The sequence below is a fragment of the Carassius carassius genome, chromosome 44 (assembly GCF_963082965.1).
Source record: "Carassius carassius chromosome 44, fCarCar2.1, whole genome shotgun sequence".
NCBI classification, from domain to species: domain Eukaryota; kingdom Metazoa; phylum Chordata; class Actinopteri; order Cypriniformes; family Cyprinidae; genus Carassius; species Carassius carassius.
The window spans coordinates 20908071-20928952 of record NC_081798.1 but is presented as its reverse complement, the minus strand read 5'-3'; the positions used below and the strand labels follow the sequence as shown (position 1 = coordinate 20928952).

The 20882-nt window shown below is 43.5% G+C and overlaps 1 protein-coding gene across 1 annotated transcript in view; it reads right to left on the bottom strand.

Annotated features, from left to right (window-relative positions):
* Nucleotides 1-20882, bottom strand: part of cpne5b (copine Vb) — a 189596-nt gene that overhangs the window by 127148 nt on the left and 41566 nt on the right. Inside the window, exons 2-3 of the mRNA XM_059538162.1 lie at nucleotides 11904-11944; nucleotides 10527-10573 (exon numbers count right to left, since the gene is read on the bottom strand). Of these exons, the coding sequence (XP_059394145.1) occupies nucleotides 10527-10573; nucleotides 11904-11944 (88 nt within the window). The remainder of the gene's footprint in view (nucleotides 1-10526; nucleotides 10574-11903; nucleotides 11945-20882) is intronic.

The window sequence follows — 20882 nt, the reverse complement described above, 5'->3', positions numbered from 1 at the left end:
TGTCTTGGTCCCCGTTGTTAATGTCGGCACCATCGATGTAGTGCTTTATCCTACTACCGTTATAGGAAAGTTAGGGGAGGTACATTTGGTGGGTCTACCCAGTGGTCTGACAGAGGTCTCATCGGTGACGGCTCGGGTGGCTTCTTGCGACGCCTCCGTAATATTAGAATCATTAGATTCGGTTGATTTGGGGGGGTTATCGGTCGAGGAACAGGAGCAGGTTAGGGTTCTCCTTCATGAGTACCAAAACGTGTTCTCAATACATGAAGGGGACTTGGGTTGTACTAATCTTCTCTCCCACGAAATCCCCTTGACTGATGATGTTCCGGTCCGACAGCGTTATAGACGTATCCCGCCTTCAGAATACGAGGTGGTAAAGACCCACATTAGCCAGTTGCTCAATTCCCAGGTAATTCGGGAGAGTTGCAGCCCATATGCCTCTCCAGTTGTTTTGGTGAGGAAGAAGGACGGTAGCCTGCGCATGTGCGTAGACTACCGTCAGCTCAATTCCAAAACGCGTAAGGATGCGTTTCCGTTGCCTCGTATTGAGGAAACCCTGGATTCATTGGCAGGGGCCCACTGGTTTTCCACTTTAGATCTGGCCAGTGGGTATAACCAGGTCCCTGTCTCTGAATCCGATCGTCCAAAGACCGCCTTTTGCACGCCCTTTGGGCTATTCGAATGGAATCGGATGCCCTTTGGGTTGTGCAACGCACCCAGCACGTTCCAACGCTTAATGGAGCGGCTCTTTGGCGACCAGCGGCATCAATCTGTCATGTTATACCTTGACGATATCATCGTGTTTTCTTCGTCTGTGCAACAACATCTGCAAAGACTAAGGATGGTGCTGGATCGCTTAAGAGCCGAAGGCCTTAAAGTAAAGCTTGAGAAATGCGCGTTTTTCCGTGAGAAGGTAAGATATTTGGGGCATGTAATTTCGGCCCAGGGAGTGGCGACAGACCCAAGTAAGGTTGAGGCCGTAGCTCAGTGGCCTTGTCCTAGCACAGTTTCAGAGTTGCGAACTTTCCTGGGTTTTGTCGGCTACTATAGGCGTTTTGTAGAGGGGTTCGCTAAATTAGCGGCCCCATTACACAAAATTGTGGCCGAATTAACTCGAGGTAAGTCAGGTAAGCATAGTCAGGACTTGGCAGTCGCGTGGTCTTCACAGTGCGAGGAGGCATTTCAGACCTTGAAACGCAAACTTACGACAGCACCAGTCTTGGCGTATGCGGATTTTACGCAGCCATTCATACTGGAAGTTGACGCCAGCTATGCAGGGCTCGGAGCGGTGTTGTCGCAGGAGGTCAATGGGAGGGTTAGACCAGTTGCCTATGCTAGCCGTGGCCTTCGGCCGGCTGAGCGAAACACCGCCACATATAGCTCCATGAGGCTTGAGTTTCTGGCCCTTAAGTGGGCCATGGCCGAAAAATACAGAGAATACCTGTTAGGGCATAAGTGCGTTGTTCGTACCGATAATAACCCGTTGAGTCATTTGGCTACAGCTAAGCTGGGTGCTACGGAGCAGAGGTGGGCAGCTGAATTGGCCGCATTTGACTTTGAAATTCAGTACCGGGCCGGCAGAACAAACCAGAATGCTGATGCACTGTCCCGGCTGCCTTCGGCGGGTCAGATGATTGGCAGTGGTGATTCATTGGGGTCGGTTGTGCCGGAGCTGTTGAGGCGAGCCGTGAGTTTGGAACCAGTGCAGGCTACCACGCTGAGTGCAATTCAGGTTTTGCCGAGTCGTTCAGCACTTGACCTTATGGCCTTACAGGAGACAGACCCTGTTATAGGGGAAGCCTTAAGGTTCTGGAAGCAAGGGCAATGCCCAGGGCCACAAGAGCGGAGATCTTTCCCTAAGCCTTTGACCTTGCTCCTTCGCCAATGGGATCGGTTAGTACAGCATGAGGGCCTATTGTATCGTAAGGCTTTTCGCCCTGATGGAGGGGAAGTGGTGCTTCAGTTAGTAGTTCCCGAGACTTTGCAGTCAGAGGTTCTAATGTCATTACACCAGCATCATGGACATCAGGGCGTTGAGCGCACCCTTGAACTGGCACGGCAGCGGTGCTACTGGCCGGGTATGTCCACTGATGTAGCCCGCTGGATTCAGCGGTGCGAACGGTGTCAGCAAGCCAAAGATGTGGCACCAGTCGCCCGAAGCTACATGGGTCACTTATTGGCCTCCCGCCCAAATGAAATAGTTGCCATTGATTTTACAATGTTGGAGCCATCTCAAGCCGGGCAGGAGAATGTATTAATAATGACCGACGTTTTCAGCAAATTTACCGTGGCGATTCCTACTTGGGATCAGCAGGCCACGACTGTGGCCCGGGTCCTGGTGGAGGAGTGGTTTTTTAAGTTTGGGGTCCCTGGCCGGATTCATTCCGACCAGGGCCGCAATTTTGAGTCCCACTTGATCCAGCAGTTGTGCAGCCTCTACAACGTGGGTCGGTCTCGCACTAGTCCCTACCATCCAGCCGGTAACGGCCAGTGTGAGAGGTTTAATCGGACCCTGCACAATCTGCTGCGAACCTTGCCTACCGGGAGGAAAAGGGACTGGGCATCATGCCTGGCGCAAGTGTTGTTTTGTTATAATACCACTCCCCACCAGGCCACTGGTGAATCCCCTCATTTTTTAATGTTTGGGCAAGAACCAAGGCTGCCTATTGATTTCTTGCTCGGCCAGATACAAGAACCTGTGGCAGGCCGAGTACACAGGTGGATGGAGGAGCACCAGGCACGGCTAAATGTTGCCATGGAGGGGGCTCGAGAACGGCTGCAGGTTGTGGCAGGCCGCCGTAAGGCAGGACATGATCAACGGGTGAAGGAACTACTATTGAGCGAGGGCCAGTTGGTCTACCTGCGGGATTATGGGGTCAGGGGTCGCCACAAGATCCATGATCTGTGGAGTTCCACTGTGTACCAGGTAGTCAGAGCCCCTCAGGCTGGCGGTTCGGTGTATACAGTGGCCCCGGTAAGCGATCTGAGTCTGGTTCGAAATGTCCATCGTTCCGCATTGAAACCTCGAGTCCAGAGCGAGACCCCATTGGTCGATCTTCCCGAGAGCCCAGTTGAGTCATCGGTGTCCTTGGAGGCCCAAGTAGAACTGGAAGATGGAGATATGGCCTATGTTGCATCTAGGGCACCTTCGATGGTTTGTGAAAGGACCACCGTAAGTATGCTTCCAGCAGAAGAACTTGACACCGCTTCTCATCCGACTGATTTAGAGGTAGTGCCTATAGCGGAGGCCAGCATAGGTCCAGTGCCTGTGCTAAGGCCCTTTTCCACAGGACCATCTGATCTTTCTGTGATGGCTCCACGCCGTACAAGACGAGTAGGGGCGGGGCAACATTCCAATGTCCATCACTTACCGCGAACGGTAGGGCCCGGAGGGGTGGGAATTCCGGACCCTCCGGTGTGTGGTGTTAATACCGTCGCTGTCTTGTTTAGGCCTTGGAATTAGGATCTTGTGGGGTAATATCCTTTAGATGTTTCACCGTCGGGACGACGATGACAAAGGGGGGGATAGACTGTAGCAGTACTGTTTACTGTCTGTTGGGGTTACTCCATATGAAGGGGGAGTGCCCTTTAATTACGTTCTCTGTGTATATAGGGGTGTCGCTATGTGCATGCGCTCTCTCTCTCTCTGCGTCATCAGAGTGAGACACCGTGTTTCCGGCGGGACTCGTGAATGCTGTAGGGTTGGACGGAGGAACTCCGTGTGATGTCGCCATTTTAATGAGTGCTTAATACCAAGCTGGTTGGGTGCCGTGTGAATCTCACTACCAGGTGCGGGCCAACGTGCGCAAGACGTTACAGTGGGTTTCCTCTGGGTTCATCTAAAACGCCGGGTGGATGTTTCCCTTCTGCGGTTTGCATTGTGTTTGCTACTTTTTCTGACTCCCGTCAGACTCTTCACCGTGATAATCACACTGATTATTACGTGAGGCGGGGCTGTTCCGAGTGTGTCTCGCTCATTGAACTGGCGAGCGCGCTTCATTGACTGGTTTCAGCTCGTGTGTGACGCGCTGCTGCTTAACCCCGCGTCTCGTCCTTTGTTTACGTTCAGCGCGCGCTCCATCAGCTGGGCCGTGGACTGCCTGTGGGCCGTTGGCACGGTACATTATTGACGGTGTGTGAGTAAATAAATTGAGCCATAAACCTCCAGTGGCGCCCAAGTACTAGAACCGCCACTTAACTGTCCCCAGCTCCTTTACATTTTGTTGTCTTTAGTTTGTGTTTTTTTGTGAGTTCACTGTTTGTGGGCTATATATCCTTTCCCTTTGATTTGTGTTTGCTGAATGTGTTATTCATATATTCATTTGGTGTGACATATTCACTGTAACCACGCTTATTTATGAGTATGTTTCTTGTGTGGATAATCTGAGGGCAGGTGCTCATTATACCAGTGTTTGCTGTTTTGCCCATTTCTGTCCGCCCAATGTTGTAGGGTGGCCGGACGCGACACCTTAATCTGATGCGCCAAACTGATTGTGGTGAACTCTTTTAAAATTGTGCCTTAAACGGCCAGCTGCTTTGTTTAATGTTTTAAATATTGTGTGTGTGTTTCGTGTTATTTTCCTTTTTCTCTCTCTCTTCAGAAATGGGGCAGCCAGTGGCAGAGAAATAAGCGTCTCTTCCTGATTGTGGTGGTGGGTTCTTTGGCCTGAATGCTGTGGTCACCGTGAGGGGTGCAGTGAGTGTGCAGTGAGTGTGCAGTGAGTGGGCACGTATGATCGCTATATCCGTTCTGCTAAAGCGAGCCAGTGCCCCATTCTGAAGTGAGCGTCCGTATCATTTTGTGTTTAGATTATGTTTATTGGTGTTGTATTGAATAAAATTTAATATGGTTTTATGGAGAAAATAAAGCTTTGTACTATTTTTCTACACATCCATGTCTGATATCTGACTCTGATCAACGAACCTCTGAGCCTTAGTTAACCAAAGGGCATTTTTCCCGGAAAGAGGCCCCCGGGTGGCGTAGTCGGTGACTCTTTTAGTATACCTCTAGTCAAAGCTGCCACACTCTGAAGCCCAGCTAGGGGCATCTCACTCCACCATTAACCCCTTTCAAAACCCCTTTAAAAAAGACTAAATAACTGGATAGATTCCCTCCCCTCTTTGGAAGGCTAAATGTGCTACAAACGAATTGAGGCCAACTTTTGACATTTAACTGATCTGAGACAATGTTTGTTTAGTGGCCTGCATTTCACCTACACGCATGGGGACTTTTCATGCGATATATGTCGACCATAAATTATTCAGTGTCAGAAAAGTTTACATGAATGAATAGACAGCCTGCAAACAGAGTTTGTTTTCATGAACTGATATTTGATGATAACAACTGACTGTTGAAGAGTGTTTGGATTACTCTGTTACTCTGTGTATTCTTTTGTTTTTTTTGGATTGGGCATTGGGGGGGGGGGGGGGGGGGCTTTGAAAGGCTGTTAAAGGGTCAAAAAAATCTATCTTTTAGATTAACAAAAATCTAGTTCAAATTTGTGTCACAAAGTTTTGCCATTCACTGTAACTCCATACATTTTTGAAAAATGTTTTTGCAAACAAATTCTTGTTTAATGACCCTAAAACAATTTAACCATTAAGGTAAAAAAAAATAAAAATCATAAAAAAGTAATACGCCTAAGATACACATTTTAATCATTATTAAATAACTAAATAAAGTGTGTGTGTGTGTGTGTGTGTGTGTGTGTATGTGCGTGCGGGCGTGTGTGTGTGTGTGTGTGTGTGTGTGTTTAAGCCCCTCAAAAATTCTTTAAATGAAGTTTTTTTTTTTTTGACACTGAGAACCTGGTTCATTCAAAAGAGAACAGCAAATAACTGTCTATATAAATCATGTTCTCATAGATCTGGAGTTACAATAATAATAATAATAATAATGATAATAATAATAATAATATGACCATCACATCAGTGGAAAAAAAAACAAGTAACAGTTTCTATACACAGATGTTTACAAGAAAAAATATATAAAACAAAAAATACTACATTTCAAGCCAAATGCGAAACCTTGTGAAAGTCAGGAGTTCAAATTACTCGTGCTACAATTAAGTAGCAACTTTAATTGCAGTATCCTCAAAAAGCTTTCAACCATCCAATGAATAAAATCTAATTAGCAAACAAGCACTACACTTCTGTGCTGGTAGAAATGAACCTTTCAAACGGCTCTGTTCATTTCAAATCAACAAGCTAAAAGCAATATAAAGAGAGCCTTAATTATTAGCAATTATTGGCAAATGTGTGCAATTGCTATAATCACTCCTCATCTAAAACAGATAGATGGCAATTCGCTCTGTAAACTGGATATTAATGTTACACTGAATGTTTCCTTTTGCATAGAGAAAGAACTAAAAGGTCTTTGTAGCTTTGCCATTACTTTGTCAGGAATGACAACAATGAAGCATCATAATTATAATGTTTGTTGACAGAATTTGCTAAGCTGTTTCTGCCTTCACTGTGCTCAATGTTCTAAACTGTGAATTTTATTTCACCTGGTTAAAACCGAAATGAAGCAGATAACTTGACGAAGGATTCTTACGCAAAGTTCAGCCCCCTTGATTACTGTAACTAGCTCAGATAAGCTTTACAGAACGTCCCCTGGGTATATGTTCAGTTACAGTCACTTCTAAAATGAAATGAAGCTTTACGAGATGTAAAGGGTGTGGATTACTGTGATGTTTTTATCAGCTGTTTGGACTCTCATTTTGACGGCACCCATTCACTGAAAAGGATCCATTGGTGAGCAAGAGATGTCATGCTAAATTCAATCCAAATCTGTCCTGATGAAGAAACTAATTTATGTACATTTTGAATAGCCTGAGGGTGAGTATATTTTCTATATATTTAAATGTTTTACTATTTTGTACAAGTCCTCCTTGTGTTATTATTATAAATGACCCAGCAGCAATGTTGCACTATATTTTTAGATAGTTTTAAATAAAAGTTATTATTATCCCACAGATTTACCTTATAAAATAGCAAAACTGTGTCAAAAATAAGATTGTAAAATGTAAAATAGGATTTCCAACAGTTCTAACAGCAGGACTAGTCTGTAACATTTTAAGACAGAGCAAATTGTATATTGAAGTTAAAAAAATGTAATATTTATTGACTAATGCACCATGTTGTTATTGTTATACATTATTCTTGGTCCATTAAAGCTTTTTAATAATCTAACTGGCCTCAAAATGTAAGAAGTACATTTGGTTCATACTTCATTCGGTACAGAAAAGTTATACGAAACCCTGCACATGGTTCTCCCACTGACTTGCCAGTGACAACACACACACACACACACACACCTACCAATGAAATGCAGTCACCTGTACTGGTCAGCGCTGTCATATCTTCAGACTGCACACATAAGCCAGTGTGAGCTTAAGACAGTATCTAAGGACAAAGGGATCTTAATGATCACCTTATTTATTATTTTACATGGTAATAATGTAAAACATTTGGTTGACTAAGGCAGTGGTTGTAATAGGTTAGTAAATTACACTTGTGTTGCTGCCCATTTATTTAATTTACAGTATGTCATTATGCATTATGCATTATGTTGGTAGAGTGGTACAACGATAGATCTTAAGTATATTTTGTAACTTTTGTAAAATAAACAATTAGGAAACTCCTGGGTCACTACTTGATACCAAATGAAAAACTGGGTATTATTATATCTGGGTACAATTATAAATAAATAAATAAATAAATATATATATATAATGATAAAAATTAAGAAATGTTTTAAACTGGATTTTTGTGGGGTTTCTTTTTCTTTTTTTTCTTTTATTGTACAATAGATGCAACAGCTAAAATCTTTGACACTCACACTACTGATGGGAAATCCAAACAGTAAATTCTCTTCCAGAACCTGACAACCTGAGGTGACGGTTCTGTCAAAAAGCAAGGCAGAATGTCATGAAAGCATTGAAGCTTATACAATAAAAAGTACCAAAACCCTCCTTTTACAGGAAACCAGCCAAGACCCTCACAGAAATCAGTTGAGGAGAGCATGCTTGACAGTGGAGCACCACAATGTTTCTGTGTAATATACTGAGAGATGCAGTGACAGTGAGCAGAACCAGCACTAATCATCTCCTGTTGTTCAGATGTGTTTGTATTATTAAGTGTTAAAAGGCAAAAGTGCTTCTCTGTCATATCCGAAGACTGAACTCTAAAAAAATAACGTGTAGATTATATCCTTCATGTTATTATTGAATGTCCCATAACATATTATAAAATATAAATGAAAGTGTTTTAAAACAAAATCCAAAAATATCAAATAATAACCTTTCATTCAGATCGATTAACTTCTGTAATGACAGTCTCTTGTGTTATTTACACTGAATATGAGCAGAGTGCTTATACAAATAGACAGATGAGAAATGAAGCATGCCAGGATTTATTGCTATGGTGAGCTGTCATCGCCTACACGAAACCTACAAATATTCTGCAGGTGTATGAGGCAGCCCTCAGCTCTCAGTTTTATATCTTTTAGTCAGGGGACAGGGCAAAATCATCTGCCACTGGATAAGAAAGTTCTCTTTTTTTTAAATACAAAGCGTTTTGTATTTGACATTTTGTGAGGTGTATGTTTGTTTGTTTTTATTTCATATCAGATCTGAAATTCAGATGGCAAAACATTCATGATTTATTTATCAATTGCAGTTGCACTGAAGTTCATACAGCAGTTTTGATTATGACTACAAAATGTCACTCTCTGCTTTCAGTATATAAGTCTCTATTTTTAAAAGAAAAGCTTTATGTAATTTCTGTACAGTACACTCATGTGGTTCAAGACCTTTATTGACTTGCATTCTTCTGTTGAACACAAATTCATATATAAGTGGTCCATATGACTTGTAATCTGTTATAGTTTCATAATTAGATTTGACATTTAAACTGAAAATCATACCCTCCCACTTCAGCTCTTTAAAATCATTCATTAACAGTCTCATTTGCCACATTAGTAAAAAAAAAAGATATATATATATATAAAAACACATGTGAGGAATATTGGCATTTGGAATTATTGCCATGTATTTTTTAAGGATTAACCACATAAATGTTTCACACATAAATTACCACATGACTTCAGAAGACTTGAAATATAGAGTATGAATCATATGGACCACTTTTATGGTACATTTATTATGCTTCTCCGTCATCATCATGAGCTTAACAGTTTGTAATATCTGCATGATTGTATCATTATGTACAGTGTGACCATTCTTCAAAATATCTTCTTTAAGAAAATCAATTATACGGATACACTTTAAAAACGGAGCACTTTAAAGCATGGAAATCAGCTCATTTAAATATCACAATAACAAAAAAGATTTGTGTTGTGATACAATATCCAACTAATTGTTCTTCAAAAATTACTCACAAAAATGTCTTTCAGTTGATCCCCCTAAATAATTTCAACCCAGTCATGTTGGAAAAAACATGCCTGCGATGATAATTCTATATATTTGTTTTTTATATTTAATACATATTTTGTACATATTTAAATGTACAGTGAGTGGGGCTATTTTGCCTGTAACAGATGAATGTGAATAGAAACGTTGTTGAATGTTTAACAGCATTAAGGAAAATGAAATGCCACTAAAAGCTTGATGCTCTAGTGCATTTAATAATAACATATCACTTAACCCTTCCATAAACCTAACCGATAGTGTTAACAAAAGCAAACATGACCTAAAACACGTGTGCTGAAGCAACCATGCCATTTCATCTTGCCTCTACAAGTCTGAGCTCTTTAATCATGACTGTTGTTTCGCAGGATAAGTAGCCGAGTGCTTTGGATTGCAAAGTGCATAGTTATACCAGGTGAGTAACCAAGCAAGTTTACATATGGAGCTGGTTATTTGATGCAAACATCAAAATGTATTAGTTTACTAACTCATACACTATGGTTATACTGTTGTGAGGTTATAACGTGGTAGTACATAATCTGCCCAAATAATTATTTGCATGAAAAGCAATAAAAGTTGTATGTGTTTCAGCCACTATTGTTCATTTTAGTTAAAAACTGCAGTGAATTACATTTATATTAATTAAAGATAATGTGTATCATACTTATAGTAACATTTAGAGGGAAAAATTACCAACCATGTAACCGATCTTACCACTAACCTATGAGAAAAACACCAAAGCTTAATCTGCACCAGACCAGCAGGACAGTCCTCTTCTGATTCATAACCTCAAATTAGAAACTACAGAAACTGACTCATCTTTATAAAGACACCGTTGGATAAACAACACTCGAGACAGAATAGAGAGCTTTTGTACAGGCACTGAACTGGGTGTTGCTTGTTAGTGATAAGATGCTGGATGTGTTTTGATGGCATACAGAAAAAGAACAGACAGCGGTTTGAATGCATGCTGCTGCCGGGAGAACCGACACGCCTGATTGGACAACAACACCAGAGATGAAACCATAGCAATGCATTCTGGGAACACTCATGGTGTGTGTGTGTGTGTGAGTGTGCAAGTGTGTGCACACTCACCTCTCTCCACTGCTTGGTCTCCGTACCCTGAGTGTACAAGACGCACACTGTGAAAAGGGACAAAAATAGCAAAAATTAGTGCTACACTCTCAGAAAAAAAGGTGAAGCTGTGATTGGGGTGATAACCTTTCCAATAGTGATGCACCGAAATGAAAATTCTGGGCCAAAACCAAAGCTGAAAATTAAAGCTACACTTAGCAGTGTTGTTCATACAATTCAACTGCACATAAGGCAGCTTCTATATATATAGGTGGTGAACTCCAGTCCCGGAGAGCTGCAGCCCTGCAGAGTTCAGCTCAAACCTAATTAAAACTGTTGAGTGGATTCTTAAACACTGCTGATTGGCTGATTGGTTGATAAGTGAACACAATGGCCAATCAGCAATGTTTACGAATCCGCTCAGCGCAGTGCTCAAATGCTAGCAGGAAATGGACATTTCAAATTTCAATACTGACTGGTACTGAAGTCAGTACTTTTGGCATGTCTAAAACAGATTAAAAAAAAATTATTCACTGAAAATCTGCACAATTCCATTCAAATATATCGCTTTAAAATGCAACACATCAGTGATTTATTAACAAATTTATTAACTAATATTAACATTATTAACAAACAGCAGGCACTGGAAATATAACTGGTTTACTATTAGTATTTAGTATTATTTAAGTATTTGGAAATCAAAAGTGGAATTCTGTTGCCAAATGCTGGGATTATTTCAGAAATAAAAATCAAACATGAAAAAAAATGTGGTAACATAACATCAATTTCTTCTTTTAACTTCTATTTCTATATAACACCACTTACAAGATTTGCAATGTGTATCTATATGGCGCTTTTAATATGATCTATATTTATGTTCATTATGTAGCCATTATGATTTCAATACATACTTGAAAAAAAATCATACTGGTTTTAAATAATATGAGGGTGAGCTGAATATATATATATATATATATATATATATATATATATATATATATATATATATTATAACCCCTAGTGGATGAGAAGTTAAGAGATATTTCTTTCAGAAAGGGAAGAGATTCACTTAGTTAAAACACTGAAACTCCATCCAACTCTTTCTTTTCCCCCTCTCTCTTTTTCTGCTCAATCTGTCAGTTCTCTTCAAAGGGTCTCTATGAAACTTGCTGCCATTGCGCATTTGAGTTCATGTTTCATTCAGGATCATTGGAGTCCTGCAGAGCATTGTAGATGAGAAGAACTCATCAGAATCATGCTGATGTTTGATGAGAGGCGAAAGACAAGAGATTAGAGAGAAAAGGATTGGGGGATGCTAATTAAACCAGAAAGAGTATAAAATGAAGAGACGTTAGCTCTTTCACGTTAGCTGTTTCATTTTCCAATGGCTGTACTCACATGGATCAGATTTGGAGAACGTGTCTCTGTCTAAAAGATTCCTGTGGAGAAAGAAAAAAGAAAATAAAACAAGATCAGTATAATTCTGACAGCACGATTAAATGCTATCAGTGACACATTGACATATGAAACTATTGAACAGGTTTTTTGACAATTTCATTAAACTGGCTTATTAGAATTCCACAAAAGTGGATATCAGGATAAAGGTTCAAGATGACATCAAGAAATGTTGACTATACGCTCCCCCAAAAATACTATAAGGGGATTTTTATGTTTAAACCCTGCTTAAATACATTACATTTGTCATTTCAACTACTGTAGCAGGGTTGTTGCTGCTCAGAAACAAAATTTCACTTTCAGTGAAAGGTAAACTTATGTCTTCTGAAACAATATAAGAAAAAAAACAAAAGAAACTGGTGTTTTTCCCTCAACATTTAGACAGGCTCATATAACTTCACTACTTAAGAAACCCACCCTCAGCCCATCTCTTTTAGAGAACTACAGACCAGTTTCCATTCTTCCTTTTATTGCAAAAACACTTGAACGAGCTGTGTTCAACCAAGTCTCTGCCTTGACAGCAACGAATCTGGCTTCAAGAAGTGGACATTCAACTGAGACCGCCTTGCTCTCAGTTCTTGAAGCCCTAAGACCTAAGACTTAGGAATCCAAATCTTCAGTACTTATCTTGTTTGATCTGTCCGCTGCTTTTGACACGGTTAACCACCAGATCCTCCTGTTATCCCTACTGGGAAAGGGCATCTCAGGAACCGCACTCCAGTGGTTAAAGTCAAAGTACCTTGGAGAGGTTAAGTGTCCAAGTCACAACATCTAACTACTAGGGTGCCTCAGGGCTCAGTTCTTGGACCACTTCACTTCTCTGTCTACATGGCATCATTAGGTTCATTAGGTCATTAGATCTACATGGCATCATTAGATCATTAGGTTCTGTCATTCAGAAACATGGCTTTTCATAATCACTGCTATGCTGATGACACTCAATTCTACCTCTCATTCCATCCTGATGATCCGAATGTAACTGCTCGCATCTCAGCTTTCAGATTTCTTGCTGGATGAAGGACCATCCCCTCCAACTCAACCTTGCCAAGCTGCTTGTGGTTCCAGCAAACCCATTGTTTCATCACAATTTCACCATCCAGTTAGGCACATCAACTATAACTCCTTCACAAACAGCCAGAAACCTTGGAGTTATGATTGATGATCAGCTAACTTTCTCGGACCACATTGCTAAAACTGTCCGGTCCTGCAGATTGCTTTATTCAACATCAAGAAGATCAGGCCCTTCCTTGTACAAGCTCTTGTTCTATCCAGGCTGGACTATTGCAATGCTATCTTGGCAGGTCTTCCAGCCAGTTCTATCAAACCTTTACAATTAATGCAGAACGCAGCAGCAAGATTAAGTTTTAATGATCCGAAAAGAATACACGTCACACCTCTGTTTATCAATTTGCACTGGCTACCAATAGCTGCTTGCAAAAAATTGGCATTGGCAAAATTGGCAAAAAAGGCATTGATGTTTGCCTATAAAACCACCACTGACTCTGCATCCCTTTACCTATATTCATTACTTCAGACTTAATGTATGTGCCTTCTAGAAGCTTGTGTTCTGCAAGTGAACATCGCTTGAAAAAAGCACAAAGTCACTTTTACGGACTTTTAAATTAAATGTTCCCTCCTGGTGGAATGACCTGCCCAACTCAATCCGAGAGTCCTAAGCCATCTTCAAGAATCGGCTTAAAACACATCTCTTCCATCTTTATTTGACCCTCTAACTTTAACACTCACTATTCTAATTCTATTCTTACTAGCTTTCTAATCTTTTTGTATTCTGTCTGTTTTCTTTTCATTTATTATACAATTAACAAAAGCAAAAAAAGACCTCTAACACTAGCTTGATCTATTCTTTTCTCTTTTCTGTTTTCTTTTTATTTATTATATTATTTATAAGCTCTTGCTACATGTACTGTGTTTAAACTAACTGAGACTTGTTATAGCACTTGTATATCATTGCTCTTTTGTTGATTTTGATTGCTTCCATTGTCCTCATTTGTAAGTCGCTTTGGATAAAAGCGTCTGCTAAATTACTAAATGTAAATATAATGTAAATGTAATAGTATAAAAATAAAAAATGCTGCTTTCCAATCAATTCAATAACCAATTTTATTAACCTTATTAGCATGAGAATAATATTAGGTTTAGTTTAAAACATTGAAATCTACACCTCTGCAAATCTGACACTGATATATGCTATAAAACAATGGATAATGACACTGTAATTTACTTTCAGCAGACTTTTACAAAAGTAGCAGTTGCAATAATTGTGAGGACATACATCAAAAATCACATGATCAATGACAAAATTACTCATATTAATGACCATGTGTACATTTGGCTTACGGCCCTTCATGAAGGTATTTACTTAAATTTTATATATATTAGTGCTGTCAAACAAATTATCACTATTACTCTCATCCAAAATAAAAGTGTTCATTTACATAACATTATGTAAATTAACATACTATTAATAATAATGTGTGTGTTCTGTGTATATTTATTATGTATATATAAATACACACACATGCCTATATATATTTAAGAAAAATTTTTATATATATTAAGTTTATATATTAAAGGGTTATGAAACCCCCTGTTTCAGAACATCTCGGTTACGTATGGTAACTCTCGTTCCCTGAAGGAGGGAACGGAGACGTCACGTCGATGACCGACGATATTGGGATATCACTTTGATAGACTAATCTACTTCGAGTTTAAACTAAACGCACCATTGGCATGCAATTATTGCATCTAGCTGCCGCTGATCACAGCATGAGTATAATAAGGCAGCAGGTGCAATGCATACCAGGTTTTCGCTGAGGAGGCTCAGCGGTGGTACAGCAACCGTGGCGACGGGACATCTCCATTCCCTCCTTCAGAGAACGAGGGTTACCATACGTAACCGAGACATTCCTTTTCAGTCGGTCAGTCTCGAAGTCACGTCAATGACCAACAAAATTGGGATCCCTACCAAAGCGCCATGGGTGCTGCCCCTTCCAGTGCCCTGTGTGAGCCGCCTGCGCTCCTATTGGGTGTAGGCCGGGGCTCAGAACAAGTAGTTCCACTCACCATTGTCAAAGCATTACCTCACTAGGTGAGATTGGATAACACTGGGAAAACTAACCCGTTCTGCTTGGAACAGGGACGCTGCGGAAGCCTCATCCTTCCCGAAGGAGCAAATACACATATAGCATCCATTTAAGTGTATATCGGTAAATTTGAAGTGATTAAAACCCTCTTGGAAAGGAGGATACTGGCTCTACACGAAGGCTATAGAACCTAGCAATCATGTTAGGGGTCGCCTAGCCCGCAGCGCTACAAATATCTGTCAGCGAGGCGCCACGAGACAGCGCCCAGGAGAATGCAACACTTCTAGTTGAGTGAGCTGGCAACCTGAATGGGCAGGGCACACCCTGTGCCTCATAAGCCAGGGTTATGGCATCCACAATCCAATGGGCCATCCTCTGCATAGATACAGCTCAACTGAATGCAAATTCTCAAATGGGCCCTGTTGTAGTGATTTAAGATTTAAGTGATTTTAGAGTCAGGTCCCAAGAGGGTATGGGGAAGCACAACCTCATCATCAGGTTCCTTAAAGGGGCCAGGTGGTTAAATCCTTCCTGGCCCCTTTAAGGAACCTGATGATGAGGTTGTGCTTACCTAAAGACTTCCCATTCATGGGGTCATGGTACGCAGCAATAGCAGCAACATGGACTTTGAGGGTGGAGGGAGACAACCTTCACTCCAGCCCTTGCTGCAGAAAGGAAAGCACGACCGCAATCAGGCATTTGGGGGGTCCACTCGTCAAGAAGAACACCACTCAATGAACAGGTTCCACTTTAAGGCATAAGCGTGTCTCGTAGACGGTGCTCTTGCCAAAGTGATGGTGTCAACTACCATCCTGGGGTAGATCACCTAGAACCTCCGTGTCCTGTCCAGGGACCAGACATGGAGTTTCAAAAGGTCTGGATGTGGGTGCCAAATGGTGCCTCGTCTCTCATTGAGTGGATCCTTCCTCAGAGGAATCGGCCTAGGAGGGGCTGTCGCAAGGAGCACTTGTTCAGGGAACCAGGTCCGAGTGTGTCAATACAGCGCCACTAGCAAGACTTGCTCCTCGTCCTCCCGGACTTTGCACAGTGTCTGTGCGAGAAGGCTCACTGGGGAAAATGCATATTTGCGTAGGCCCTGCGGCCAGCTGTGTGCCAGTGCATCCATGCCGAGTGTTCCCTCGGTCAGGGAGTAGAACAGCTGGCAGTGAGAGGTCTCTGCAGAAGCAAACAGATCTACCTGAGCGGCTCTGAACCTCTTCAAATCAGCTGAACCATCAGGGGATGGAGTCGCCATTCTACCTGGGAGCATTGCTCAAGATAGCTTGTTGGCTGATGTACTCGTTGGTTGATGTGGTCGCTGTGTTGTCTGTTCGGACCAGCACATGCTTGCCTCGTAAGTGACCTTTGAGATGGTTCAAGGCAAGGCACACTGCTAACAACTCTAGGCAAATGATGTGCCAATGCATCAGCGTGCCCGTCCAAAACCCCTGAGACAGCCAGTGGTGAAGGCATCCATGCAAACCACAGCATGCCTGGAGGCTTGGACCCGATGAGTGCCATGCTTCCACAGCCATCTCGGGATGCGGCCATGAAGCCAGTGCTGTAGCGGTCTCATATGTAACAGGCCGAGCGGTGTAAGTGCCGCTGCGGCAACCATATGTCCCAGGAGCCTCTGAAAGAGTTTCAGTGGGACTGCTGTTCCATCTCAAGGTCCGGGAAAGCATAGCTGCCATCTCTGGATCTGACTCAGGCTTTGCCACTGTCCTGGAGGGTGGCAGAGTTGCCGAATCTTCATCCAACAGCTCTCTCTCTGATGCTGAGATCGACATCTGGTCAGGGGAAGGCCTAATGAATACCGCTGGTACGCTCTTTGAAGAGGGCCCAGCGCATTCCGTGGGTTGCTCCACTGGATCGGAGGTGCAAGAGGAGTGATGGTCCCCAGAGGATTGGTTCCCTGCGAGGTTTGCCACCACTGTAATGGTGCTACTGCCGGGAGTGGTTCTCGTCTATCGGCCGCAAGAATGAGCCCCAGATCACGGCAGCGGCAATGGGACTCCTCCCCCCTGAAGGTAGCAGAGCCTGGTTTGCAGCTCCGAGATGGTCATCTTCCCGCAGTGGGAAGACGCACCGGTGAAGCTCTTTTAGAGAAATTTGCTATTTAGGAAATGCTCTTTTAGTGCTGAGGCGCACAGGGGAATTGGCCACTTGCAACACGACATGGGGAAATGCAGCCTGAAGTGCACAACCCACTCGACACAGGAATGACCACCACTGAAGCGCCATCTCGCCAACAGCTTCAGAGAGCACGCGGAACTTGTAGTTTACAGCAGACACAGTTGAGCAAAACGATACTAACGCTCGGCTCTGAAGCAAAAAGCTGGTATGCATTGCACCTGCCGCCTTATTATACTCACGCTGTGATCAGCGGCAGCTGGATGCAATAATTGCATGCCAATGTGCATTGGCTTGTTTAGTTTAAACTCGAAGTAGATTGGTCATCACTCTCTTACTTGATCTGGAGAAACTGTGCATCAGTTGAAAGTTTAAAGACTCTAGCTCCGATATTTGACCACTGTTTTGGCAAAATGTTGCAGTGACAGTAATTTAGTAATTTATGTCAGGAGTACAAAATAATAAATATGTATTAGTCATTTTTAGAATAGAAATTCACCAAGCATTCATATTAAGTCACGTATGCAGCGATTTATTTGTGTTCACATAGATTTACTGAACAGCGTCAATAAGGGTTTATAAAGTAGATATAGAGTTATAGAGCAAATATATAGCCTAATCTTTTGTTATCCTCGCAGTACTTCAGTTATTTGGTAATTATTGCACGGAAAATTAATTTAAATTTAATAAGTCTAATAAAAGTAACTTAATAGTACTACTAATAATAGGGACACACGCAGCTCGTGTGTTATCTGCTTGAGAGTGAAGCGCGCAGTGTCAGCTCTTGAGGGAGTTGACGGCTGCGATGCGAACCTTTGCTTCACTCTCAGAAGGCTCTCTTTGAGGAGAGAGCTTTCATTGGTGTTTCTCGCGGTGCCAGCCCTGCTTTCGCCGAGGCGGAGTGGCGGTTGTGCCCGCGGGATTCGCTTTCAGATCTGCTGGAAGGAATGTAAGACAGGCAAGTCCCTATCTTCTTTCTTAGCCACCAGATCCGGCGCCCGCTCTCGGGGGTCGGAAGCCCGCATTTGCGGTACTTTCTCCCCGATGAGAGGGCGTGACGTGCTGCCTGTCTTTCTCTGAGGAGATTGATGTGGAAAGGCGTCGATGAGCTCGTCAGTTGCACAAGCACCAGTCATACAAGCATATTATGCCTAATATTAACATAAGCAGCATTAATGAAGAGTGGAGCTCGCGCAGTCAGCTCTCGGGGAGTGTGTCCGTGCATGCGATCTTGCGGTCGCGACCGCGATAGCGGGAATCGCACATGATCTAGCGAAAGGGTTGGAGACGGATCGTCCTATCTCCACCTGTGTTCACTAGATCTAGAGCTCGTTCTCGAGGCTTGGAAACCAGCGCTGCGGTTTCTTCGCCCTCTGAGACAGCTCGCTGCTGCTGCTGCATGATCTCTCGCCAGGCATGCTCCGAAGAGTGTGTCCGTGCATGGGATCTTGCGGTCTCACTGGTGCTGAGGCATGGCGGCTGCCGCGATAGCGGGAATCGCACATGATCTGGCGAACGGGTTGGAGACGGCTCATCCTATCTCCACCCGTGTTCACTAGATCTAGAGCTCGTTCTCGAGGCTTGGAAACCAGCGCTGCGGTTTCCTCGTCCTCGGAGGCAGAGCTCGCTGCGGCAGAGTACACTTGGCAGGGGCTCCCACACCGCCATGTGACCTCCTAATATATATATATATAAATATATATATATATATATATATATATATTTAGATATAAATAAAAGACATATATATATATATATATATGCCGAGGCAACGCGTGTATGACATTGTTTCATTTTTATGTACGTTTTTTCTACACCAGAGTGTATTACATTGTTTCATTTTTATGTGAGTTTTTTCTACACCAGACCGTGTTGACTAGTCTGGTTGCTGACTACATTTAATTCTAAGGAATAAAATTACATATTTATCTGACTATGTGAAGTTAGATGTACAGGGGCTCTAGGGATGTAATTTCTTGTGTGAGAACATGTGTGTACCGCTCTTCCTCTGAGGAGGTTGAGGCGGTCAGGGGCTGCTGGGCGGAGCAGTCTCAACTGTGTTCCAGCCCCTCGTGCCGGGGGTGTCACTTTTGTACTCTGCAGATGCTAGAGTCAGAGTGGCGCTCCCAGGCTGAAGGCTTCTAGTGGAAAGCAGTTCTATGGACCGTTGTTTTCACTGGATAGCCTTCATCATAACATCCTGAAGCCTAAGGCCTAGGACGTTTTGAGGGCCAGCTCCCTCTGGGGAAGAGTGGTGTACACCGCATAACATGGTGCACGTCTCTCCTCAGTGCCCTCAGGAGATCGTTCTGCCAACCCTGCCGGTGTTCCAGGGCGCAGCAATCTCCGGCGAGCGCTTCTCTCAGTTACCGCCCAGAAACGTAGCGGTGCTGAGAGACTCGCTACCTCTACGGAGGTCTCTAGAGCAGCTAGCACGGTTGTCCCCTGCCGGTCCCCCGCTTCAGGGCACCGAGCTAGTGGCTCTAGGTGCACCAGAGGCCAGTCTTGCGAGATTGGTTCCCTTAGGAGGTCACATGGCGGTGTGGGAGCCCCTGCCAAGTGTACTTCACGGGGTCCTGCCCCGAGCAGGCTCTGGTCTAGTCTTCCTAGCAGACGATGTGTGTCTGAGGACCGTCGTTTTTAGAAGACTTCAGCTACGAGAGTCCTGATGCTGCGGCTCAGGACCTCGGACGGCAGGCCCCTCTGGGGAAGAGCGGTATACACCGCATTACACGGTGCCCGTCTCTCCTCAGTGCCCTCAGGAGATCGATCTGCCAACCCTGTCGGTGTTCCAGGGCGCAGCGGTCTCCAGCGAGCGCTCCTTTCAGTTACCGCCCGGAAACGTAGCGGTGCTAAGAGGCTCGCGACCTCCTGGGAGGTTTCCAGAGCAGATAGTTCGGCCGTCTCCTGTCGGTGCGCCGCTTCAGGGCACCGAGCTAATTGCTGTGATGCCACCAGAGATCAGAGGTCTTGAGAGGCTGATTCCCTTAGTAGACTATTTGTGTACTACTGCCAAATGTGTCTCAGTGGGTCCTGCACACTGTAGTGAGAGGCCACAGAATCCCGTTCTGGTGGGCCCCAAGCAGGCTCTGGTAATGGAACAGAAGTAGACTCTCTCTGAGGACGGAGACCATCGAGGTGTTCCTCCTTGGGTTGCAGAGTCCGGGTCCTACAGCCGGTACTTCACTGTTCCGAGGAAGGATGAGGTGTTGTGTCCTTTTCTAGATCTGTGCTTTTTGAACCGCTCAGTCAGGGGACTGATGTTTAGCACGCCTGCACATGCCAAGTCCGAGGACTGGTGTGTCACGATCTATCAAAAGATGCACTTATCTCCATCCTTCTTCATCGGAAGTTCCGGAGGTTTGCTTTTGGGGGCAAAAGCCTACCAATACGGATCTTCCACTGGCCTTGCACTCTCACCCCACACTTTCACGACTCAACCACATTGACGATTGGTTGATATCAGCTCAATCTGAGCAGATGACGGTTCGGCACCGAGATGTCGTTCTCACTCACATGAAAGAGCTGGGGTTAAGACTTAACGCCAAGAAAAGTGTGCTTTCTCCAGTTCAGAGAACCACTTATCTGGGCATGGTGTGGGATTCGACCATGATGCAGGCATGTATGTCACCTGCTCGGATCGAGTCGATCCTCACTGCAGTCGCGAGAGTGAGAGAAGGCCGGT